Genomic DNA, 26684 nt, shown 5'->3' on the forward strand with positions numbered 1-26684 from the left:
CAAAATAACTCAGTCCTGTGTGTGTCAGCCAGCTACACTTTTAGCAGCCAAAAGAGCAGGCACACATGCCACAAAATTCGAGTGTGGTTGACAGAGACCTTATTTGAATGTGCCACTGTGTCTCAGCCTACTGCTAACTACAGCAATTTCGGTCAAAAACAGGACAAAAATAAAGCACCATAAAGCACTCTCACAAATAAACTCTGTTGCTGGCCAGCATTTGGTAAAATTACTGCACCATAGGATATAGGCTACCAGTTATAACTTAATATTATAACTGGCTATTGTGTTTTGCAGTCATTAAGTTATTTCCTGTATAAACAAGGTGTTATTTTTGTTGCATTTTTTCTTAAAGATTTCTAATCTCTAATTTCTAACCTCAATAAAATGTTAATGTTGAGCAGACCCAGATAATAAGCTCCTACCCATTTATATTACTGAAGTTCACTGAGGTTACTACCTGCACGTCTGGTCTATGTTTGCCAGGTCAACATAATTTTTGGTTACCTTCCAACCTCATAACGTTGCTGTTTGTTTTTAGAGCAGGTAAACACCACCTCCAGCACGTAATGTCTGGCAGAAAAATGTCTGTGTCCATCGTAATGTCTCGATTTTAAAGTATGCATTTCATCATGAAGGCTACCGGTTACCCAATTTAACTTCAGGGACATTGTGTGTGTGTGTGTGTGTGTGTGTGTGTGTGTGGTTATATATAAATATATATATTTGTGTGTGTGTACATAATGTGTACATACCCAATAGCCTGAAAATAAGATGCAGTTCATCCTCCACTGTGGAGCCTGGGAAAAGTGGCCGACCAGCAGCCATCTCATAGAATATACATCCAACACCCCTATACAGACAGACAAGATACATCACACACTCACAAGAGTTACTTAAAAGTCTTTAAGGGTTTTTCTCCCTTTGCACAAATTATTGGAAATTCTGAGCTATGCCTTTTTTATTTGTCATGGCTCCAACAATACAGGTTCCAGTTTTGTTTTTTTCACAAATGCAGCAGGAACAAACAGAAATATTTTTTTCTGATCACACCAGATGCTGACCTCATGAAGATTTCTGTTGTGTTTACAACATGTTGCTGTGTTATTTAAGTTTCATTACATCTTTAACAGCTGGCTGAAATTAACATCACTTTAATTTGCTCACAGTGTGGATTATTACAAAATGTAAGAAATCACTCGTGTCCCTTTTGGTTAGTAATTTCGTGCAGCCAATTAAAGATATTAAATAAGTCCTTGTGGATTTGTTGTTACGGTAGAAATGGGTCAATAAAATAAAATTACATTAATATACACCAATCAGCCATAACATTAAAAACACCTGTCTAATATTGTGTAGGTCCCCTTGAGGCATGGACTCCACAAGACCTCTGAAGGTGTGCTGTGGTATCTGGCACCAAGACGTTAGCAGCAGATTCTTTAAGTCCTGTAAGTTGCGAGGTGGGGCCTCCATGGATCGGACTTGTTTGTCCAGCACATCCCACAGATGCTTGATCAGATTGAGGGGTATTTGAAGGCCAAGTCAACACCTAGAACTCTTTGTCATGTTCCTCAAACTATTCCTGAACAATTGTCACTGTGTGGCAGGGCGCATTATCCTGCTGAAAGAGGCCACTGTCATTAGGGAATACCGCTGCCATGAATAGGTGTACTTGGTCTGCAATAATGTTTAGGTAGGAGGTACATATCAAAGTAGCATCACACTGCCTGAAGATGTGATTCATCAGACCAGGCCACCTTCTTCCATTGCTCCATGGTCCAGTTTTGATGCTCACATGTCCATTGTAGACACTTTTGGCGGTGGACAGGGTCAGCATGGGCACTCTGACCGGTCTGCAGCTACGCAGCAAGCTGTGAAGCACTGTGTGTTCTGACACCTTTCTATCAGAGCCAGCATTAACTTTTTCAGCAATTTGTGCTACAGTAGCTCTTCTGTGGGATCGGACCAGACGGGCTAGCCTTCGCTTCCTACACGCCTCAGTGAGTCTTGGGTGCCCATGACCCTGTCGCCGGGTCACCGGTTGTCCTTCCTTGGACCACTTTTGGTAGGTACTAACCACTGCATACCAGGAACACTCCACAAGACCTGCTGTTTTGGAGATGCTCTGACCCAGTGATCTTTACGGTCGCCCATTTTTCCTGTTTCCAACACATCAACTTCGAGAACTGACTGTTCACCTGCTGCCTAATATATCCCACCCCATGACAGGTGCCATAGTAACGTAATAATCAATGTTATTCACTTCACCCATCAGTGGTTTTAATGTTATGGCTAATCAGTGTAATCCTGTCATTTGTAACCAGCACTACACTCAGAGAGAGGATGTAGAAAAACTGGCTTCTGGCCAGTCAAGTGAAAATTCCACACCAATGCGGTCTAACTTTGCTTTATTATTGTCATGCAATTTTTAATTATAATTTAGCATCCCAAGGTGCATGCATACAGTATGATTGCATATAAGGATTATAAGATGATAATGCTAAGCTTCTGCATAGACATATACAGACACACTCACCACATGTCGATCTGCGTGGAGTATTCAGAAGAGCCGAGCAGCACATCGGGAGGTCTGTACCACAGAGTTACAACTTCGTTTGAGTAGGTCTTAGTGGGGACAGATTTGGCCCGGGCCAGACCTGCAATATACACGAATCCAAAGGAAAAAAAATGAAGCAATCCAAATACAACAATCACTGCTTTCAAAAATGGTCCACAATATCCATGTGAAAACAACTCTAAAGCTCTGCGTGCAAGAATACAGCGTACCAAAGTCTGCCAGCTTGAGCTCCCCTCTCTCATTGATGAGGAGGTTCTGTGGCTTCAGGTCCCTGTGCAGAACCTTACGTCTGTGGCAGTATGCCAGTCCTCGCAAGATCTGAAACAGGAAAATCTAAAACCAAAACATAAACCAAGGCTTGGATACATGTTTTTGAACCATTAGAAACAACCTTTAAAAACAAAACCCAATAAATCCTCGTAACACAGACTTCTTAATAAAAATCCACTACTTATTTTGATAGGTATGCAAAGGGCTTTATTTTAATCATATTCAGTAATATGGTGTAATACGAATCCTCACAGAGTGAAAACATTCGCTGCTACCAGTAGTACTCTAGAAACCACACAGTTACTGATGCTTAGACAGGTTTTTTAGCTTTTTGCGAGAAACAAAATATAATGTCCCCATAATATTAAGAATATATCACAATTCTTAGAAGGTAATGATATGTGGCTAGCCTCGTTAAAGAAATGTTTTCAATGTTAGAAACAAATAGTGCAGTTTTTATATGTACATCTGTATCAGGCAAAAGATCTTCATTTTATTACAAAGGATAAGAAGAATGTGTGTGTGTGTGTGTGTGCGTGTAGGGGCTTGTACCTTAACATTGTGCATGCTCATGATGTTCCCACAGTCATCCATGTACTGCTTCAGATCCTTATCCTGAGGAATATAAAGGCATTTGTATAACAAGGAAAACTCAACAGGGCAACATGCTTGGAAGGCTCTAGAAAGGAGGGTTAAGTGGCTCTCTTACCAGGTACTCAAAGACAAGTGTGAGGGATTTTTCTGTGTGGACGATGTCATGAAGCGTAACAATGTTGGCGTGCTTCAGGTCCTTCAGTAATGAAACTGAGGCAGAAGGGAAGAAAAAATTTCATTCATTTACCGGCACTATAGAGTATGTGTTGATAATGAGCAGTAAACTATTAGGCCCAGAATAATTCAAGTGAAAGACTCTCACACTGATTTGTTTTATTATTACAGCCTTTGAGTGTTTGTCTTTGCCTTACTCAACACAGGAACAACAGCTGATAAGCTCATGATTGACCACTGAATAGTTGTATAGCATGCTTGGCTGATATGTTTGTCAGCTGACATGCATTGTGAAGAAGTGTATATGTGCTTTTAATAGTCTTTCGTCTTTCCTTTATTTTTTGCAGGCACCATTATGTAGCCACAGACACAGACCTGAAGAGCATGGTACATTAAACCTTCTTAATGAGGACACACAGTGTGACGGATGTTGCGCAGTATTCCCGAGCAGCCATGGTGCTCTAGTTTTTTGTTTGGAGTTTAACTCCAAAACTAGCTCAGAGCTCAAGGATATTGACATGAGGTGCATATTTCCAGCTAATTTAAGCCTAATTTCTGTCACGTAATTGTTGTCAGATATTTTGCACAGTTAATCACTTATTTTGCCCTGGTCATGAAAAAGTAAACGCTTCCTCTTGTGAAAGTGAAAAGATTAACAGGTAGCATTCCATACATTCGTCAGCTGCTTAGGTGGCACGTTCATGTGTATCATGGTTTAAGGCAGATACGAATATGGACAAGATTGTTTAAAATTGTCAACATGCCACAGGTGGTACTGTGCTACTGAATTCTCAAATCAGACTGGTGTTAATTTTTTTTTATATAATTATTTTTATATCTCTGACAATATTGTGGGCTGTAACTAAGTTGCTCAGTAATGAAAAGTTAGCAAATTGCTGCAGACTATAAAAGTAAAAAAAAAAAAAAAAAAAAAAAAACACACACCCATTGTCAAAGGTCTTTAAACAGCTTGTATAGTCACGAAGAATTTTGTGATTTTGGATGGGAAATCCCTACCAACAAAACAGTACATCTTAAGGAAAAACAGGGGTTTCTTTACCCTCTCTAATGGCTGTGCAAGGTGCCCCTTCCTCGTGCTCTAACCGGATCTCCTTCAAAGCTACCAGGTTGTCCGTCAGTTTGCTCCGGCCTTTGAAAACTGTGGCATATGTTCCCTAAAACAATCACATTGAGTAAGAACAACTGGGTATGAAAATAACAAAGGATATCTAGGTTACAGGTTACAGCGGTCACAGGTATCATCATACACTGCAAATAAACACTTAAATAAGCCTAAGTTAGGTTTCATGGATCTTTAGTTCAAAAATGTAATATGTTTTCAAACATGTTTGTAAATGCAGCAATGGGAGACAAAGTCATAGGAGTCTCTTACCTCTCCAAGCTTGTCCAGTTTGATGTAGGTCTCCAGTTTGCCAAAGCCAATTTCTGACTGAAAATGGAGAGAATGTGTCATTAATAAGCTGTAGCTGTTGTAGAACGGGCTTGCACATGCTGAGCAGACCTTATCACACATACACATGTTTAGTGTGTGCTTAATGGCCCTGATATCAGCAGCCAATTTCACTTCACTGACAAGGGAATTAATCCTACTCCAAACAACTGCACAAGTCTCCAGTCAAGCAAAGAGCACCAGGGGGCGCTAGAAGATAAACAAGAACAAGAAAAGGCACACTTCATTTTTGTTCCCCTGTATTCACGTACACTGTGGGAACGACGGAGCCAGATAATGGGCAAGAACAATGGATGCCAAGAAAACACAGACACCAGGGTAAGGGAGTCTTTCACATGCAAAACCTGCTAGGTACACAAAGAACAGTACGAGAGAGAGAGAGAGAGAGAGAGAGAGACAGACAGACAGACAGAGACAGAGACAGAGAGAGAAAGTGTGTGTCTGTCTGTGTGTGTGTTTGCGCTTAGGGACTAGGCTGCCTAGGACATGCCGCTCACTTTCAGCCTGGTGTTAGCTCTCTCCACGCACAATAGTAGGACTAAGTTTTGCTTCCAGTTATGACCGTACAGCTACACATTTGTAAAGAAGATGCTGTTACTGGCTTTGGTGTGTCAATTCAGGTATTTCTATATCAGCCGCTTTCATCTGGTAGTCCTGCATTACAAAGCATGTGAAGATGCAACGGGTACAAGTACAACAGGCAGTTTGACTATTAATGAGCCTCAATTAAACATTACTGTAAAATATAAATTGCACAAAAACTCAGCTTCAGAGAGAAGTGATTCACGAGAAGATACCAGAGAGTTGTATAGAACATTCCTGTTTCTGTGTAAGCAAAAGTTTTTTAAAAGTATTTTAAATATTATAAGATATTTGCATGAATATTGTGGCATACATAAATATAAAGTGGCACTTTATACTGACTGTAGCAGGCCTTATATTTAATTTAACTAACCTGTGGGATTGTACAGTACAGTACACAGACAAAGTGGTAGGACAACACATCCATTATTTCATAATTGCAAGAAACATTTTTACCTTAATTCACTAAATATGGTAAGTAGTAGCAGTCAAACAGACATTATTTTTTTCTACTGCAGAGAGCAAAGAAAACACCAAAAGGAACAAGGAAGTACCTGTAACCTGCCTCTCATGTCAACCTAATCCCATCCAATTAGGGCTAGAGATACCAATATATTTAACCAATACTCAGAGCTGGAGTAGTCTTTTTCAGTCTCATGATTCCACAGATGTTTTCTTCATATAACAGAGAACACTTGACTTTAGGTAACTGCTGGTATTAGCACCATTTCAGACATGCATTTTCAGCACAGACCTGTCACACACTTCAGAAAAACATTTCATACAGTGGCTGCCAAAGATGTATGTGGTCTAACAGACCAGGTACTGTAAGGCTGGTAGTTAATCATGTGAAACTAAGCCCATGTTGTGCAGGCTGGATTATTTGAAGGGGAACCAACTTAGAGTACATCAACAACACCAGGAGACTCAAGTGATGTCACATATTAATGAATGCATGACTCATGGCTGTGTCACTGTTTCCACTTAAAACCACTCTAAAGGTGGCATGCCACATCACAAGCCCTTATGTCAAACAGGAGACTTGTTCTGGCAGATACCCCAGAGTGTATGATGAGAGTTGCTATGCAACTTATGGCTCTCTCTGTGCCGTGTTCAGTTACAAGGAGTGAATTATAAACCAGCTGAAACAGAATAACGCAAATCATTAAAACTGAAACAACTGTAATATTTCTTGCTTTATTCAAAATCGTTCTTAAACATGTACAGTACTGTGCAAAAGTCTTAGGCACCCTATGTTTTTTGTTAGTACAAACTTTGTTATAGATTTTTATTTGATGACTTCTACATTATCAAGTCAGTACAAAAACGTTAGATTTCCAAACATTAGTTTTCCAGGACAAAATTAAATGTTACAAGAAAATGTTTGTATGTCAGTAAAGAAAGCAGCAGATTCCATAAGAGACACTTTTCAGACAAAAAAAACATAATGAAGGCTGCTGGGTTTCGCTGCAGAAATAAGAAGCGAGTCGACAGTCAAAGTCTCCAGAAGAACTGTGGCTGCTTCTGCAAGATGCTCAGTAACACTTACAGCTCATTTCCTTATAAAACTGCACACACTGCACCTGAGACTCCTTTTTTTTTTTTTTTTTTTTAAAGCAAACGGTCATCACACCAAATATTAACATTGTTTAATTTATTAATGTTTACTTTTAATTTCATTATTTGTGAAAGCATTGTTTCTCTGCAGCATTTCTTTGCATGTGCCTTAGCTTTTTGCACAGTACTGTATATATGGACAAAAATTTGCCATCACATCCTTTTTTTTTTTTTTTTTGGAATTGTGCTTCACAAGTGTTCCAGTTCTTAACGAGTGACGGGATTAGTGAAGAAAAAAAAAAAATTTATTCAATTCTCCTTTTTTTCACACTTTTAAGGTTTACATTTGACTCACCCTCGTACAAAATGCAAGATCTCCATCTTTACTCTTACATGTTTTGCACAAAGCGCATTTTTTGCCCTATCTAGCAAAAAAGGAATTACCTTTGAGCCTTTAATGAGGTCCACTGAGCTTTAAAACGAAATGAAACACTACATAACAGCAGCGTTAGCCCACACTGTATGGTAATACTTTGGAAACAGTTTAGAGAGGAATGAATCTGCATGTCTCTCAGGAAGTTCTGACATGGTTGTGTTTGTGTAGATATTGTGTGTTAGTATGCTTTCTAGTTGTGGCAATCATTTCGCTGTGCAGCGATGCAATTATAATGGAAATGCGATTTTTGTGGCGCTTGATATTTTTTAATTAGCCACTTGCTGCTTTTTCATTAGACAAGTTTGGTAAATGGAATAATAATGCATTTATGCCTAATTTTATGTAAAAGTCCAACTATAGTGCTGTGTACACTGACGCAGAATCGTCTAAGATCTGAATGCTTTAAGAATAATTAATAATAATTTTTCTATTGTAAACCGATAGCAAGGAATAAAGAATACAGTAACATGCATATCACTCACCAGTGAGGCCCTGCGTGATCGGCGGCTGAGTGGCTGGTCGAAGGGGGGGCTGCTCAGCTGCAGTTTCTCCAGATAACCATCAGGAATCCGAATATCAGCAGGTAGAGACAGGCGCTTATTCACGTCCTAACAACGTGAACACATACGCACAATTGTCTGTACTTGGAGCAACATCAATGGTTATCAATGTATTTTTTAATACTCTTTCTGCCCTAACACATGGAACTTTTTTGTCAAACACCCATGATGAAACCTGTCTGCATGTTTTACATATATTCAAAAACATGTTTTCAGTTTTACTCCAAACTATATGCGTGGTGTGCAGTTACACAATCTAAACAGCAGAGGGTAAAAACTACAACTAACACGTACATTATTCACTCCTGAAAACCAACTCATCACTGAGACCAGCAGTAAGACTTAATAATGGTATAAATTCGCAGGCAAAATGACCATTTTAATGACTCACTTACGTTAATTTTATGATCATGCAAAGCTGGACGTGAACTTACATTGTATTGAATCACATAGAACCGAAAGTCAAAGTTCACTTTGCTGCATGAAAAATCCCTGCATTTCAACACAAACATGTAAGGAGACCAAAAATACTAGCACTGCAAACCTTTAAATTCTTTAAGACACTGGCACCCCAAAAACATTGCCCTTGTTATGGAATGAAAACATAGTGATGCAGAATGATGAAACAGGAAAGAGAAGAACACGAGAAATGGGGCGTGACAATGAATTGGTGCAATGAAGCAGAAAAAAGAAAGAGTAGATCTGGAGAAATCCCTCCACCTACCCGACGCTAAAAATAAGACTTTCAGCTGTGACACGTCTCCACTCCATCTGTGGTTATTCAGGGCAATACCCACACGCTGTACATGCCTGTATAACACGCACATGTACTGTGCCTTGCGAAAGTATTCACCCCCTTGGTGTTTTTCCTGTTTTGTCGCATTATAACCTGGAATTAAAATGGATTTTTTTTTTTTTTTTTTTTTTTGCCTACCACTTTGAAGGTGCAAAATATTTTTTATTGCGACACAAACAATAATTAAGAGCAAAAAAACAGAAGTCTCTTGGGCTATGTCTCTATTAGCACATGCCACAGATTGTCAACTGGATTGAGGTCTGGGTGTTGACTAGGCCATTCCATGACATTTAAATGTTTCCCTTTAAACTATACCAGTGTAACTTTAACAGTATGTTTAGGGTCATTGTCCTGCTCCAAGCTAAACCTCCCTCTTGATCTCAAATCTCTGGCAGACTGAAACAGGTTTTCCTCCAGAATTGCCCTGTATTTACTGCCATCCATCTTTCCTTAAATCCTGACCAGTTTTCCAGTCCCTGCTGATGCTTCCATCACCATGCTTCACTGTGGGAATGTTGTTCTCGGGGTGATGGGAAGTGCTGGATTTGTGCCACTCATCTGATCACAGAACCTTCTACCACATCTTTGGTGAATCTGCTACATGCTGTTTGGCAATCTCCAAACGTGTTTTCTCATTTTTTTGATGAATTTCTTTGTTGAGTCTCTGATTAATGCCCTCCTTGCCCAGTCTGTGAGTTTTGATGGATGGACTTCTCTTGTCAGGTTTGTAATGGTGCCATATTCTTACCATTTTGTTATAAAGGAATATTTTTTTTGATAACCCAACCCTGATCTATACTTCTCCACAACTTTGTCTCTGACCTGTCTGGAGAGCTCCTTGGTCTTCATGTTGCTTGCTTAGTGGTGTTGCAGACCCTGGGTCCTTTCAGAACAGGTGTATTTATACTGACATCATGCAACAGATCATATGACACTTTTATTGCACACTGCTCAACATTAATCAACTAATTATGTGATTCTGAAGTTAATTGGTTGGACCAGATCTTATTTAGGGTTTTCATAGCAAAGTGGGTGAATATATATTTACTCACAACTTTTCAGTTTTTACATTTTTTTTTTTTTTTAACAAGGTATTTTTTTTCAGTCCATTTCAACAATTTTGACTATTTTATTAGGTCCATTACATAAAATCCAAACAAAAATCCATTTTAATTCCAGGTTGTAATGCAACAAAACAGGAAAAACACCAAGGGGGTGAATACTTTCACAAGGCAATATACACACACTCACATGAGCTGCTTCTACCTGCTGGGATCCCTGCAATCAGATGCCATAAGTATGTCTAGTACAAAGAAAGCAGTCTGTACACTTCAGTCAGAGGCCTTAGGTTTGGTGAGTTTGTTTATTTAATAAGAAGAAGATTAGAACCTAAGGCTCTTGTCAGTAAAATAATTATAAAACTCATAAAAGAAGGCCATGCTTTCTCAGAAAAACCTGGTCTATCCACTATGGAGTATTCATGCACTATTACAAGCAGGACTATTCACGCAGCAATATATTAGCATTACACTAGACTCCTATTAGGTGTTAATTTATTTCAGTGCTTACCATCTTCTCATTCTTATATCATTATCTGACTTGTGTTTTAAAAAAATCTGACCTGCTTCTTCAGTCCAAATTTCCTATCCCTTGATATTTTTGTGCTTACTGCCAAGTGTTAGTGCTTAAAACCAGTGGTGTAGTCTCTAATGAAAAACCACATCTCAGATTCAAGAAAAAAATCTGGCGAGATCTACATGCAGGTGATTTGCATAACCTGAATGGGGTGCCCCAGAAAATCAACTTAAGCACGAGTAACCAGATTCTGAATATGAGTAACTTGCCTCTTTCTCTGTGCGCTTGTGTTGTTTGACCAGACGTGACCAAAAACGTCTCTCATATACATAAAAGGAGGAATAATCTTACCTCCATGGATATGCGGCGATGTGTCCTGGTGCGGAGACACACTCCAGTGGGTGACTGAACCTCGTCTGAAGATGTTCCTGATGCCTGATCACTCTCACCATCAGATCCCATCTTTAGGTTCTCGTGGACTATATCTGTATATACAGAGAAAAATGAAAATCAGTATTGTGAAATAAATACATGCTGTAATCTCTTCTAACATGCACTTTCATCAACCCAACAGAGGTAGGCCTGTCTAAATTCTATAGACGTTTCTAAAATTTTGATGGGATCTAAATATAGTGTAGTACAGTACATATGGAGCTTTACTATGTTTTTAATGTCTGCATTAACTAACTGATTTTGCATGAACTTTTGGGTTTGTCTCTGGCAGTCTTGGATAGCACTGATTTGGGCAACAGTACAAGCGTGTGTATACTCTCCCTAATCTCACCATTTCAGGAGAAGACGTCATTTATTCCCTCTTATTACTTTAAAACACAATCAAAAGCTAGCCTATGTACACATACACTCACACTCGGACTCTTTAACCATTAGATTTTTGCCATTTCTGTTATTTTTTTGTCTCAAAGCATGTCTCCAATAACTACAATCATTCTGATGCAATGCCAATCATATAAAATCATACATTCCATGCATAAAGCACCAACTGTTCATCGAGACATTATCTGTGGATCATGCAGGAAGCCTTTCAGAGGAAGGATACAACGTGTGTCATTTTGCGCAGACGATCTTGTGCTTGCGCGTGTGTGTGGGGTGTATATTCATATCCTCAGACCTTCTCTCTTACATAAAAGCATTATGTTTGTAGGGTAGCAAAGCATGGTGCTGACCAAACGGATAAATTCTGATATAATCAGGGTTTTAGAAATCTCTCGACTCTACATATCCCACATAACACAGCAGACGGCAGGGATTAGGGAAAGGCCAACTCGCTCAACCTGCTGAGTGTTTCGTTGTGTGTGGGAGGGAACGTGAAGTTGAATGAGAAGTTACAGTGCTGTCGAGGAGGCAAGGTCAGACTGGTGGAGTGAAGGTGCGGCCGCTGTGATCCTGAGCGGCACTTTTATGGAGGGCTTTTTCTCTAGAGAATATAGTGTTCCAGCCTTTTATCCGAAGGACGGCGTGAAAGAGTGCATAACCTTAGGGGCAACCATTACAGCATCCAGCTGCCCTCGCCTTGTCTCCGATTACCCCCAGAGGGGAAGGGAGGAGACTGGTGGGAAGAGGAAAGGAGATGAGAGGACAGGAGCCCAGCATGATAAGGCAGCTGTTTCACTGAGACCACAAACTAATGGGTGAAGCCAATTAGAAGTGAGAAAAGGGAGACAGGGCATGTGTGTGTGTGTGTGTGTAAGCATCTCACACTTACTAGCAGGGTTTTTATTTAGTACAGAATATGCCTTTTTTTCATAAGGGTGTATAATAGACAATCAAGACAAAGGAAATGAGATTTACTCAGACATACTTATAGGCAAATAAAAAAATTCCAAATCATGTTAACACAGGAACATGTTGCATCTTGATGGACTTCTGTAATCATGATACATTATGAAACAGTTACATCTTTGCCAGATCCACTGCACTCTAGAGTCCACTGCACATACACAGTGTTTATAAGTCTCCTGGCCTGTTTTTTTCCGTTTAGCTTTGTATCTAGCTTGTATCAGTCGACCTGCATCGCCGATCTTCTCACATCACAAGACCCGTGTACATTTTCATTTGTAAAAATCAAACACATTTGGATTTGGGGGTCTCAACCCAATCTGCAGCTAGGTTAGAGGGCTTAAAATGAACTTGCTTAGCCTCTCATATCCTCTCATATCTTATCTAAACTGGGGGGGACCTCGTTTCTGATTGATGTCCAAGCTGGAAATTCACTTCCGATTCTAAAAATATGTCAGAAAGAAATACTCAGATTTACCCACACATGCTATAATTGCAGTGGTTGATCACTTATAGCTTTGCAAATGAAACTAAGCACTGCACCTCTGCACAGTATTTTACAATATTGTGAATAAAGTAATTCAGCAAGCCAATATTCCAAACATTTGAGTACAATTTCACCTGTTTTCTAAACTTATACTTCATGAGGAGGAATTTTGAACACAGTGATTTGCTAGCATAGCAAGCATGACTGGATAGAAATGCTTTACTTCTTTATTTTGTTAATTGTTATATGTAGCTAAAACACCAGGAAGATATTACATTACTATAAAGTCACAAGGAGTTAAATGGGGAATGTGGAATTATGAAAGAATAATCATGGTAGGGCATATATATTTACTTATAGTCATACACTACCATAAAAGAACAATAACAATCACTAGTTAACAATGCTGCTGACTTTTTTGACTAGGACCCATTGAGCTTATGCTCAATTTTTTAAATACTTTTTATATTAATTACAATTCTAACTATATTTAAGACAGATAAATATTTAAGACAGATAACAGACAAATATTTAAGACAGATAATCATCCCATTATTTTTAATAAAACTAAAAGACTGACATTTTATGAAAATAATAGCTATGCTGTGCAAACCTCTACAACAAATATAGGCTGTTGATGCTATTAAAATTTGAAACATCTCTGACATATGCATACTGGACTCAGGCTCAAGCTACTGAAAGTGTGAAAGCGTGAAAGACATGATATGCGAGTGATGACAGGATGGATTTACAGCTGAAAAATTTTACATGCTGCTTAAAGTGCTACGAATTAGCTTACAGTAACAGCTTTCTTGCTCTCTCTCACCAGTCGCTCACCATCACAACCAGGGAACTCTCAATTTCTCAGCCTGTCTTCTATAAGAAGCTTTCCAACACTCCTCCATGTCCTCTTTTCTGTTGAGCATAGATGCTGCTGTGCTTTCTCAGGTGTTATAACCACCAAGAACATGCAAGTAGGTCAAACCTCTGCTCTCAGCCCTCATGCCATCAGACTGGTTTATCAGAGACAATCGACATTAGAAGAAGTATAATACTCTGTTTCTCACACGTGTGTGCCAAGTTTTTGTCTGACATCAATGGTGACAGATGATAATGGCGGTGTAGGAGAGTCAAGCACGTCTGGACATGTCTGTCTCTTTTGAATAATGGCTGTGGGAAGGGAAACCACACACACCAACACACTTTGCAAGCAACAGAATGGCTGTGACAAACTTCCTGCTGCCTCACCTTCAAGAAGCCTTCTGACTCATTTCCTGTTAAGTAAGCATGCTCATACTGTGACTGAAATTCCCTCACAAGAACCAGATTTCAGCAACTGATAGACATAGCAGCAGAGTAACAGCCTCACGAGGAGCCAAAGGTCTGTTACTCTGAGACTTTGATTTTTAACCAAAGACAGTTAAACAATGTAAAGTGGCTTACTGTATGAAAAAGTGGCACTGGTAAACCATTAGGCATGTGCATAGATACACTCAGAGTCCCTGTCCTTTTTCCTCTTCAGACTCAGCAAGAGCTTCTTGGCCAAGGTTTATACTATGTGTATTTCAAATAACCCCTGGGCTCGCAAAGAATACGCACCGATTCTTGAGCTCTGTAAGGGTGCTTTCACACTTTCCCCCCCCTCAAACTCCGATGCCAATTTTACATGTAATTCTACAGGAAGCCAGCTACTTTTGAAAAGTGTTGCCAGCTTATTTATTTATTTTTTTGGTGGTCATAGCAGCACACTTGAAAAACTCAATAAAAGTTTTCAAAAAATGATGATGAAATTTTTTTTTTTTTTTTTTTTAAACCCCCTGACCGATCAGGTTACAGCTCAGGAGACAAGAGAGAAAAACAAACACAGACTGTCAATGGAAAAAAATAGTCCTGTTAGTGAAAGAATAGAACCATTTTTATGACTTTTTACTCAAAAATATTTAACTGCCCATATTCCAGTGTTGGATATTACAAAATTTACAAAATACACTCTGGGAAATGAACTCTGGCAAACAAATAAACAAACCAAAAAAGAAAGCTAATTATGAAAGCATCCTACAAGAGATTCCCTACAAGACATTCTGATCAATGGGTCATTCAGAATATAAAACCTTCAGGTATGCATCTGAATGACTGAGTAAGTTGATCGAGCTCGATCCACATTAAATGGTATAATTCATGGTAAAAGTGTATGTTAAAAGGAAGAATAGCTCCAGAGTGTGCACTTCTGAAGCCAGTTCTCCAGCACCGCAGGTCCTGTGTAAATATCCAAGGTCTTACAAGACCATAATATGTCAGGACCAGCAGTTTGTTATACATTTGTAAATTTGGTCAGCCTACAACAATGACGTTTCAACACAGCTGTGCAATTTTACATTCCCAACTCAATTTAGCAATCTATTTTTTTAATCTAGCAAGTTAATGTAGCTATCTAATGTTTGCAGTGCACTGGCTAGGTAACTAACTTGATTTGTGCATGTATTGTCTAGCATTACTCAAAGTATTAGCTAATGTCCTTTTCCTGGTATTGTTGCACAAAAAAAGCGCATTTTTGTTGGAGTTGCGTTTTTTTTTGACGAAAAGCCTCTAATATTTATTGTGTAACACCACCACAAGCTGACCACAGCGTGGTTGCAAAAGAAAATTGGTCTTTTGAGGAAACAATGTTCATATTATTTATTTCTTTTTAAATACTGTAAGACTGGATGAGTGATGGGATATGCATCAAAAAACATTATGATGCAAACCACCAATTCTTCTTATAACTTCCTATGAATGCATCTGGAGTTTCTAAAACTAGATTTGAAACACAACAAAATAAAGTGACTAAAGACTCTGCTAATATGCTGAACTACTTACTGTTAGCTACTTGTTGCACTCTGACAGGACTTACACGCTGTTATCAGCTGATACTGAATACCACTCATTGCAAGTGCATAAATCCTTGGATTAAATGTGACACACATGTGCATGTAGATTTAACAGATTTAACATTTAGGGCACATCTAAACAGTTCATTCAGAATCTACAAACAGAATGAATTCATTAAGTTTTGCAAACCTTTCTGCATGTCTACATGTGAGGTACATGGCTCAAGGCTTGCCTTCATTATTATACAGCGGGTTTAGTTGAATTGGTTTCCAAGTGCTTTGACTTTTTAGAGCAGTACCAGACATATCTTGCTGTATGTTAAGCTTAAAAGCCTCTGAAAATGTTTCTTCCTATATTACCTTGATCTGAAATGAATACATGAAAATCTACCGGGCTTTTGTGAATAATCATGCATCGGGTAACAACCGAACTCACGTGATCTCATCTCATGAACTCATGTTTACCTCTTAGTACTGTTTAAATACGATCTCATTCTTTACAGAAGTTTTAAAATTAGGTTATTAATAAAATTACACATTTAAATCATTTAAGTAATTAAACCATTAAGTCAGACTTTCCAACATCAGGTACTTGTCTATACTAGCCGAATAGAAAGTACAGTAAATATCTGTTAATTAGCAGTGCATTTTCTGTCACGCAGAACAACTTACGTACACGGTCGATTTGTGTTGTTCAAATAAACATGGCAGTGGCAGGTTGTTATTTTGTAGCCCATGCATGTCAACATCCTCAGAGTGGCATGTAGATGAACTTGTTTGAATGTTATTACAATACATTGTTCCTATTACATTACTGCTGTTCCTTCTAGAAGAACCATGTGATCTAATCTGGCTGGATTGGTCTAAACCACTGACTGACTACTACCTTAATATGCTAAATCTCAGCTTTCTTCAAGGAATGTGTTTCACTAGACTACATGCTGTGAATGTTGTGTGAATGTTATGAATGGTGGTGTGGGAAGAGGAGGAATGGTGTGTGTGTGTGTGTGTGTGTGTGTGTCTTTGGTTGGAATGGTGTAGGAGAGTCAGTGCCTATAATCCATTCACTGGAGATAGGATTGATGGATTACCGAGTCTGCTGCCATTGCGTGGCATGGCCATGAAGGAGCTCAAGCTGCCCCCGATGACGCTGTGAGGCCGGCGGAGAGGAGGCTTCTTAAACGAGCCTGTGTACTGGTGCAAGAACGAGTGCATGCTATGAGACGAGGGCGGCCGTCCATTCCTCACTATGGGCTCTGAAACAACAACAAAATATCAGTCAATATAAGTGACATGCATGATGATCTACAAGGTCCATAGAACTAAAAATGTATACAAAATATATGGAACAAGATCATAATTGAACATTGTGATCCTCTGTGTGCGTGTACGTGTGTGAGACTCTAGTAAACACTGTATGACGTATGACTGAAAGAGGATCACCTAACCCACTTATCATATTTCATCTTCACAAAAGCCAATCAGCAGACAGCTGTTGCTATGACAACATTCCCCAGAACAAAGGTATGACTATTGGCACCTGGAAAGCCTTAGGTGATTGGTCCATATCTGTCACCATGACAGCGTTTTACCAATGAACATATCGCAGTCACATGAAGTCACATGTACATGAACCCCGTCAGTCAGTTCATACCAGCACAGCATGTCTCTTTACACAGTATATTTTTCCCCCTTACTTTGGCATTCAGTATACTCAGTGCTTTCCTTTTAACGCTGGTAATATATGGATGAAAACGTTGGGTAATTACAGACGACACTAGTTTTTTAACCACCTACACTTACCAGGAAATTATATGCTCCGATGCTCCTGCATGTCAGAAAAGAGATTATTGGCAAAAAAAAAAACAAAAAAAAAACAGCCAAAGTGGCCTGTTTCCCACCCCATATCCTCTGAGAATAAATTCAAATTTAGAGCACGGTTTGTATGAAAAATTGAGAATGTGAAAGCTGTCATGCGGACCAGGAAGTGCACCGCAGTACCGAACCCGAGACTACCTGTAGGAGGTGGTTTGAGTTTGGTTGCACTGGAACTGTGCCACGATTCCCGTGAATGTGAACGCAACTCGTACTCGAGTCAGCACTTGTTCAGGAAGTAAAGTAACCTGCACATGTTTTAGCCGATGACGACATCATTAGTTTCCAAAACACACGTGTACCATGAGTGGCAGGGGAATGTTGTGGGACACAGAAGAGGTGAGATGTCTTATTCAGATATGGGGAGAAGAAACCATACAGGAGCAGTTCAACAAAACTCACAAGAATGCAGATGTTTTTGTTAAGCGCAGAACTGTCTGGGTTCAACAGAACAAGTGAGTAAAAAAAAAGCTTCTTCAGCAATACTTAAAAACAAGATACTAAATAATAATAATAATAATAATAATAATAATAATAATAATAATAATAATAATAAAATGGTGAGTCACGTTGGGTTTTCCATGCGCGTTTGTGATGACGTAAGATGAATTCAAATGCACTCGGGGTTCTAGAGAATCAAGTGAGTCTGAAACCAGACCAACACTGTGGAGGGCCCCGGGAACAATCGCACTCGGATTCAGACCGCAGCAAACGTGCCCAATGTGAAAATCACCTTAAATAACTGGAGCAGCGCTAGCTTTCATCTGCAAGGAGCAAGTTGTCTAGGCTGTTAACCTTCGCAAACAGTTTATTTTCATAATCAGCTTGAAAGTTCATCTGAAATTTAATTAAAAAAAAAATCTCCATGTGTAAACGTACGTCAGAACAGAGAAAAATGTGTGAAGTCCATTCAACGGAAACATGCAAATACCGACAATGACTGGCATTACAAATTGTCTAAGACTGAAAAGTAATATCTAGGTCAGATGAGGGGTGGCAGGGGCTTCCAACTATAATTTTTTTGTTAGATGAAAGAATTTGCAGAACAAATTCTTCTTCTCTACATTTGTTCGGCAAAGACGTCTGGAGAACGTTCTGCTGAGATTGAAGAAAAAAAAACCTACCTTTTATGCTCTGACAGGCCTCATGAGCATTTCATTGTTGTTACAGCTGTTAAGACTGACATTAACTACCACTTGCACGAGCATTAATTATGTAAACATCCATTAAAAAGTCCTCTGCCCTCCAGCTTTATTGGAACCTTTCATGAAAATGAACAAAAATGATTGTAGAAAATAAATATTACACATAATTATTCAAATTTGCCACTCAAATAAAAAGGACAAACTTTGTATTAACAAAATTATTCTCATTAATAATATTTTTAAAAAGTATTTTCTCTCAAATATCTGTGTTGAATTATTGACACCTTTAAGGAACATTTTAAAAGATATCCAAACAAGCTGTTTCTTGAAAATCTTATTTTTCATTTGGTCTCAGTCCCGGGGCTATAAATATGAAAACTGCATGCATGGAAAATCTCTTTGTTGTCCATTACCATCAACTTTCAACACAAAAGAGACAGTTGGTTGTTGGATATAGAAAAGGTAACAGATATTTCAAAATACCATTAAGCAAAATTAGGGCCATTTAAAAAAAAAAAAAAAAAAAAAATAATAATAATAATAATAATAATAATAATAATAATAATCACATGTGAAACTTACCAGGAATTGACTCAAATTGTTGTTTTAGTGGAACAAAACATCACTTTTTGCATTAAAAACATGTTTAAATAAAACTATACAAAGTCTCTGTATGTTTAAGATCAAAACATCCCTTATATTTACAGTGCATTATTCTTCTGATATGTTATTTAACAACATGGTGCACAGGGGAATGTGGTATTTTTTTTGTCAAGTGTCTGGAGATGATTCCAGAAACTTTGTTTTGACACGGTGTAAATCAGTACCCTGTCTTTAGCGAAGTACTACATACTAGCATCGCTTATCTCAAGGTGCCTTCGTGAGCTTTTGTCATGTGTCAAGGTACTTTCAAACAGCTGTGTAGCCGAAGTTTGAGCCTGGAAATTGTGGCTGAGTTGTGGGTTTGCACCAGAGCTAGACAGGCCGTGTACAGTATCTGTTTTTGAAAAACAAGCCGCTGTGTCTTTCAGTCAGCAATTCCACTTGACCTCTCACTCACTTGCTCAGATGAATCACTCACCTTTTTTGCTAATATTCAGTGCTAAGCTAATAGTTGTGGTTTTTTTTTTTTTGGTCATGCACAACACATGTGGTTGGCCAGTCCACACACTTGTTCTTATTGGTTATAATTTTCTCTAATAAAACTTAGAGGACACTCAATAACAGCATGCTGGCTAATTTAAATTGTAGCACCTGCAATTAGAAAAACATTCTTCTTCAAATCACAGTTTTTAGAAAACCAATTAATCGTTCAGCCCAAGGAAAGTTTCCAAATCTATTAATTCTGACATGTAATCACAGCTAGTGAATCCATGACACAAATGGTCAAATAGCAGGTAAAATAGCTGTGACAACTGCAGGAAGTTACTGTGCATTCAAGTCCTCCTGGGAAGTTCGTATTTACGAGTTGAAGTCGTAATTACGACGTCAGGTGAGTCGAAGTCACTTTGGTCAGAGCAAGGTGGTGGTGTACCTTCTCTTGATTAACTACAAAAAAAAAAATAAAAATACAGCAAGGTTTTTTTAACTCTACTTCTACAAGAACAAAAATAGTGTGTTTTGCTTTTTTGTGTTTTTTAATCAATTTATGAAGCCACTGTAATCGTTATCGTTACATATTATATCGTAATCGTGCAATGCTATCGTATTTCGTGCAGGCAATTAGCTTGTTTTATTGTAAATAAAAAAGCCTGACAAAGCCATGTCACTGCTAAATACCCATAAGTAGTCTAGTTTATATTTTAATTTTATTATCTCTTTTTCTCTCCCTCTTCCACTTCCTCTAAAACAAAAAAGAGTGATTAAAAAAAATCTATAATAAAATGCCTGTGCAACGTTGCAAATCAAACCATTTCTCTCCTATATGTGCTTAAAAGTTAACCAATTTGCTTGTATTTCAATAACTTCCTGCATATACCAAACACATGATAACTGAAATCAGCTTCTGAGATGAGTAAACATTCAATTTCAACAAATCTACCATCAACTACAGATGCTGCATCCACTGATCCCACCATGTGACATGTCCCCAACTAGGAAACCCGGGGAAACTCAAAGAAAATCCCGAGTATCCCACTCATAATTACGACTTTGTAGTGGCGCTCATGTGCGTTCAACTCGTAAATACGATCTTTCCGACATGACTTGAACGCACCATCTGTCCTGCTTGAATAATGCCAGGCTAACCATCCTCATAGTTCCTGTTACAAACCGAGGTGTTTGTACAAACCAATTAGGGATATTTAAGTTTTCTCTTGCTTTAAGTTTTACTCGCTGTCCAGAATGTCTGTGCCGTTGCATAACAAACTACGGATGAGTTTCCACTATCTGATTCTCCATCCGAAAACTTACTGTGTGCTTCTGTGTGAAAGTAGGTCTGTGTGTCCTCCACTTTCCACCTGTCTCTCCCACCTGTGCCTGCACACACTCCTGCCAACACCACCTGTCCTGCTGTCCCATTCATTACATCACCTCGCCCTCCAACCTCTAATCCACGCTTGCATGGTCACACCACTTCGTTGTTTTTTTTTTATTCATTACATAAGCAGATAAACAGGAGCTCTAACACATCACAGTCAAAAAATTTGGTCTTTATGATTTATTTTAACTAACTATATGGCAGAAGTTCTCTTACTTCATCCTCCATTTATTATTACTACTATTATTATTATTATTATTACTATTATTACTACTATTACACAGAACATACATAACCAACCATCTTTGCTCCCTTTCCACCTAATGCCTAGAGTAAAAGTCAAGCCAGCTTCGTTTGACTCCTTCGGCGTAAGTGTATAGTATGTAGGCGACTCTTTGCGTGCTGTTTCACCGTGGCTTGTTGCTAGGCAACGGAGCTCAAGTGAGAATGACACAAGCTCTCAGGCGTCAGTGGACCCCTGAAGAACCTGCCTCCGTGGCATTTCCGAGCCTTAAAACATGTGCGCGCACCACTTCTGAAGCACAGAGAATTCCTTCAGAAGAGGTTTTTACACTCAAAGGTTTGAATGTGATATGGTATTTAGATGTGCAAAGTAACACACACACACACACGTTATATCACAGATATCGACTTTATGGAATTTTCGAGGGATTGATGTGTGCGCGCGTGTGCGCGTGTGTGCGGCAGAAGGTGTTTACTGAAGCAAGCAGAGGAGGAGAAAATGACACTCAGTTCAGATGATTATGTAATAGCATGGCTTTGTAAATGATTTAGCAGCTTATCTTAAAAACAGTGAACAGTCCTGTCACCTCAACAACCAACATCTAGTCTGAGAGAAGGAAATCTAGAAATCATTTACCCTTAAAAATGTGCACATCTACACACTTGTGCTGTCAGAACAGATTGTTTACTTGTTTCACTGGCAAAAAAAAAAAAAAAATCCAGAGATTACCTGAGACATGTGAACTGTAGATTATTGTAGGTATTTATTTAAATACATTGAAGTTTATGATAGAATTCTAACACTGAAAGCAACATTTCTACCATCAATGTACAGTATGTCTCGCAAACATAATACAGTAAACAGTATTATAAAGTTCTGGTCAGTAAAAGCCATAAATACATAAGCACTATCACACAGATAACACACACGCAGTACAGAAACACTTTTTGAGTGATTAACAGAGGCGTGTGTCCTCACTGCCATTGGAGTTGTAGTTAAGAGAAATCCTTCAGGAAGGTTTGAGGCATAAAATTAGCCAGCTCCCACGTCTCATGCCTCTGCCAATGCACGCTATGGACCGGAAGCTACTCAAATCACACTTTCCTGCACTTCCCCTTTCAGGCAACCCTATCAAGGCACAGGAGTCACAACATCTAACATTTTCCATCCAAAGCTTTTCAGCAGCAGCCAATGCAGAATGCATTTAAAGTGCAGTAACATACTGGCTACGAAACACGCTAGACGTCCTAGGACCAAGTAGCAAGGGAAGGTGGGATGGTTTTACACGGCTAATGACCCCACGTAAATCTTACTGTTCATTTTGAATCAGCCTGTTTATTAACGAAGCCCATCAATCACGAGCATCCGCAGGCAGAGGAGCTAATTCTGCCCATCGCTCTGTGTCACATGCACCATGCTTCACAAATCCTGCTCACAGGGCTGTGGTGACTCTTATGTAATTACCAGCTGACTTACAGAAGAATAAATGAAAGGGGGACAGAAAAAGGGAAGTAGGAGAAATAATGTGTTCCCTCTAGCCTTAATAGCATGGCTGTCTTTGCTGATAAAAACAGGAACACAAGTTCTTGGGTACATCTGCATCTCCGGTTTAACCTCAGACCTCATGTTTACTCTCAGATCGCTCTGGTTGTTTAATATAATCAGTGAATAATCAGTTATGTCACCACAAACTAGTCAAATTAAGCTGTGAGCTATGACAATTTCTTTAAAACGATATTATATCATTTGTTATTAAATAGTTTGTATTATTAGTTGATTTTTAAATAGATTCCAAATTTTAGCATAGTTTAAAATGACTTTAAATTTAAAATCACTTCAATTTGAAATTGATTAAGTAAACTGATGCAAACCATCAGAGGTGTGATGGCAGAAACAACCAGTGTCCTCATGTAATATCTGCGCTGTGTCACTCAACATCACATGCTCACTGCAGGCCTGGACAAATCAGTAGCCCAGGGGCCAGGGACGAGCAGATTTAATGTCACGGCTTTTTGTTTTTTAATTTATTCATTTATTTCCAGCAGACAAGGAAGTTCAACAACCAGAAAAAGACCAAAAAAAAAAAAAAAAGACTCTGTATTGACTTTCACAACACAGAAGTTTTCACTTTGTCTGTATATTTAAACGTAACATGCTTCACAGAAGTGCAACGCCCCCTGATGCTCTAACTGTAGTGTGTGTGTTTCTGAATCTCACAGCCTGCTGCACTACATACAGCCAAGGCGCAATCTGGCTGATGGTAGAACTTTAACAGGTGGATTAATTGGCGTGCATAGATGACAGATTATCATTTCAGAATAAGGAACACACATGAGGTATGTGAGAAACACTGACGAAATGCAAAATGAGGTGCAGCACAATGCTCTCATTTAACTCTCGTGCTAGAACAGTCATTTCGCGGTTAAAATACAGAAGCATCGATGCAAGGACAGAACATTGGCCTTTTTTTGTTGAGGGTGCCGCTATGTATCTGCTACAGCAGAACTTTGTTAGAAGAGAGTAATAATTGCATACTGGTTTCCCTTTGTCTGTAATAATGCACTCAACTAGCAAACAAGCTTACATTACTTTAGCTACTGCTTTTTATCCTAGTCAGTCACCACACAACCAAAACAAAGGACTGGTCACCATCTTTTAACTTGTCTGGTAGTCTAGCTAATAAATTCACTCCTCGGCCACGGGCCAAGCCAAGTCATTGGTCAGAAAATGTGTAAAAATTAAACAGATGCACTCCTGAGAGCTCCTGTGCCACCATTTACTCAATTATTTTTGCTGCAGTGAACCGTTTGGGGAAAAGCTAGAAACAGGGAAATTCATTTATATACTCTTCTTGTACACAAAGGTAAATTCATGATAATGATTAAAATGTTTGGTGTAAAATTCAAACTAACACATGTCTGGGTGTACAAAATTTTCCAAAAATATCTTCTGGGATGTTTTTTTTTTTCTTAAAATATTAGTGATTATTTATTATCTGCCACACCTGATGCAGCCCATCGAGGGCCACAAGGTTTAAACATTTAAAGCAGCCAAAGGGAAACGTTTCCCATACTAACTTCTTTTATCTATTTGTTTAATTCTTGCTAATTTCCTGACCAATGATTTGTTGCTAAACCATTAAAAGCTTAATATTTTGCCATTTTGGGCTTGGCCCATTTTTTTTTTTTTTTGGTCCAGGAGTATAAATGATTTGTCCACTCCAAAATGCATCAAATTTTATCCAATACCATTCCACCATTTGTAGATCCCTAGTTAATTCACATCAAGATTTTTTTCCTTTTCAGTTTTAGAAAAATGTTGTTCTGAAACCTCTAACATTGAAAATTAAGATGATAACATTTAAGTTGATTAACAGAAATTTTTATTCTTAGTAAGTGACTTGTAGGTGAAGCCAAATACATATAGCTGTTACGGGAGCTAAAGATGATCAAGTTTCTACCACAAGCAAGTTCAAGGTAGTTGTACCACAACTAAACAAGAGGGCTGGAGTAAGTGTTATCATTCGGGAGTGCTACACTCATAACGGAGTCAAAGTACAAGTGATACAATTGTGGTAGATAATAACACACATTGCTGTCAATGTCGGAATAAAACACATAACCCCAAAGAACATCGTCAAGAGAGCAAAACTACAGGGCAAGGGAGAACTTTCGAATGGCGTCGAGTGCAAGTCTTTTCTGGCCACAACCCATCCTCCAACACATTTTTTAACGTTAAAATTACGTATACCCTGTAATAAAAAGGGTAAAGTACTGAGTACTGTCCTACCATCAAGACTGAAATGCTGCTGTTAGCGTTTATACTGAAAAAGACGAGTGCTGTTAGGCCAAGCTTTAGAAAAACCGTGAGAAGTGAGAAAGTAAGTGAGGACATTAATAATGAAAAGCAAAGGCACATCTTTAACTGGACATTTTTAAAGGAGATCCCAAATCAAATAAAGTGGACTAGTAAGAATAGATTTAATGGGGATTAATTATCTTAAACCAAGTAGCATGTATATGTAAAGACAAAAATGAACATTTATTACATTACATTCTGCTGTTTTTTTCCACCTTATTTATTTATTTATTTTTTACTTTTTTTTCTGCAAACACTATTGGCATTGCCCTACATCAAATGCAGTTGATGACCCCGATATACAGACTAATGCTCATCATTGTATTTCAAATTGCGTTGAGCACAGAATAAAAAATATACATGGGAAGTGTTAGCCATGCTGGTCACTCTCTCTACAATTAACCAAACTATTATAAAGACCTATAGAGTGTCATACAAAAAGGCATTTTCCTCTGCAGTGCTATGACTCACAAACTAATCAAAGTCCTAACGCAGCCGGAAATCTCCAGCATAAACGCCAACTGTAACTGAGCACAAACAAAACACAAAAGAGCTGCATGGATGGACACACATTCATAAGCAGCACAAAACTGCACGCACGCATACCAGCACGCTCGATCCCACTCACCACTGTCCTTACTGCTGTTCTCCTCGATGGTCATCTGCTCGGCGAGCTCCGAGAGGGACTCATCGATGGTCTGGCTGCCACGCAGCGTGAGCGACAAACGCCTCTTAAACCGCTTCATCTTCTCCATGGGCCTCTGAGGCACTTGAGGCCTTGGGATGAAAAAAAAAAAAAAAGAAGCATTATTTATTATTAACAAGGAAGCATCATCATTATTAACAAAGGCTATGAGTAAAATTTGATCTTAGCAATGAAAAAATATTTCAATCACATTTGAAGCATGCAATTTCAGAGACACTACTGGCTGTATCTGTACTCTGCTGAATTTTTTTTCCCCCCCAAATTCCTCTGGGACGCTCACACACCAGACTTCGAAAGTGGGTCACGTGATAAGCACAGAAAAGGGGGAAAAAAATCTCCCTCATGAATAACCAAGAGCCTTTTAATAAAACATTCACGAGAGGCAGAATTCAGTGATTCTAGACACCTTGGCACATTAATAAAACACACATACATGCATGAGCGCTCACACGACCTCAGAAATACAGACACCAACAAACAAACTGCCCTCAGCAGGAAGAGGTTTAATTAATAGTGTGGGAAGGAACTGACAGCATCATTCCACCACAACCTCTCTGCAAAGATACACTCTCATTTTAACTAACAGTCGCTTATCCTACAGGTACATGTGTCCTAAGAGCCGGGAATTTC

General features: G+C 38.7%; 1 protein-coding gene across 2 annotated transcripts in view; it reads right to left on the minus strand.

The window, feature by feature from the left end:
* cdk17 (cyclin-dependent kinase 17) overlaps positions 1–26684 on the minus strand; it is a 56467-nt gene that overhangs the window by 4848 nt on the left and 24935 nt on the right. For both annotated transcript variants that reach the window (XM_026923684.3, XM_026923685.3), the window contains exons 2-12: positions 25977–26125; positions 16839–17003; positions 10945–11078; positions 8145–8270; positions 5010–5066; positions 4677–4791; positions 3558–3652; positions 3401–3463; positions 2788–2911; positions 2537–2657; positions 756–853 (exon numbers count right to left, since the gene is read on the minus strand). In XM_026923684.3, coding sequence (XP_026779485.1) covers positions 756–853; positions 2537–2657; positions 2788–2911; positions 3401–3463; positions 3558–3652; positions 4677–4791; positions 5010–5066; positions 8145–8270; positions 10945–11078; positions 16839–17003; positions 25977–26103 — 1225 coding nt within the window. In that variant the 5' untranslated portion in view covers positions 26104–26125. The remainder of the gene's footprint in view (positions 1–755; positions 854–2536; positions 2658–2787; positions 2912–3400; positions 3464–3557; positions 3653–4676; positions 4792–5009; positions 5067–8144; positions 8271–10944; positions 11079–16838; positions 17004–25976; positions 26126–26684) is intronic.

Source organism: Pangasianodon hypophthalmus, chromosome 18, assembly GCF_027358585.1.
Source record: "Pangasianodon hypophthalmus isolate fPanHyp1 chromosome 18, fPanHyp1.pri, whole genome shotgun sequence".
Classification (NCBI taxonomy): domain Eukaryota; kingdom Metazoa; phylum Chordata; class Actinopteri; order Siluriformes; family Pangasiidae; genus Pangasianodon; species Pangasianodon hypophthalmus.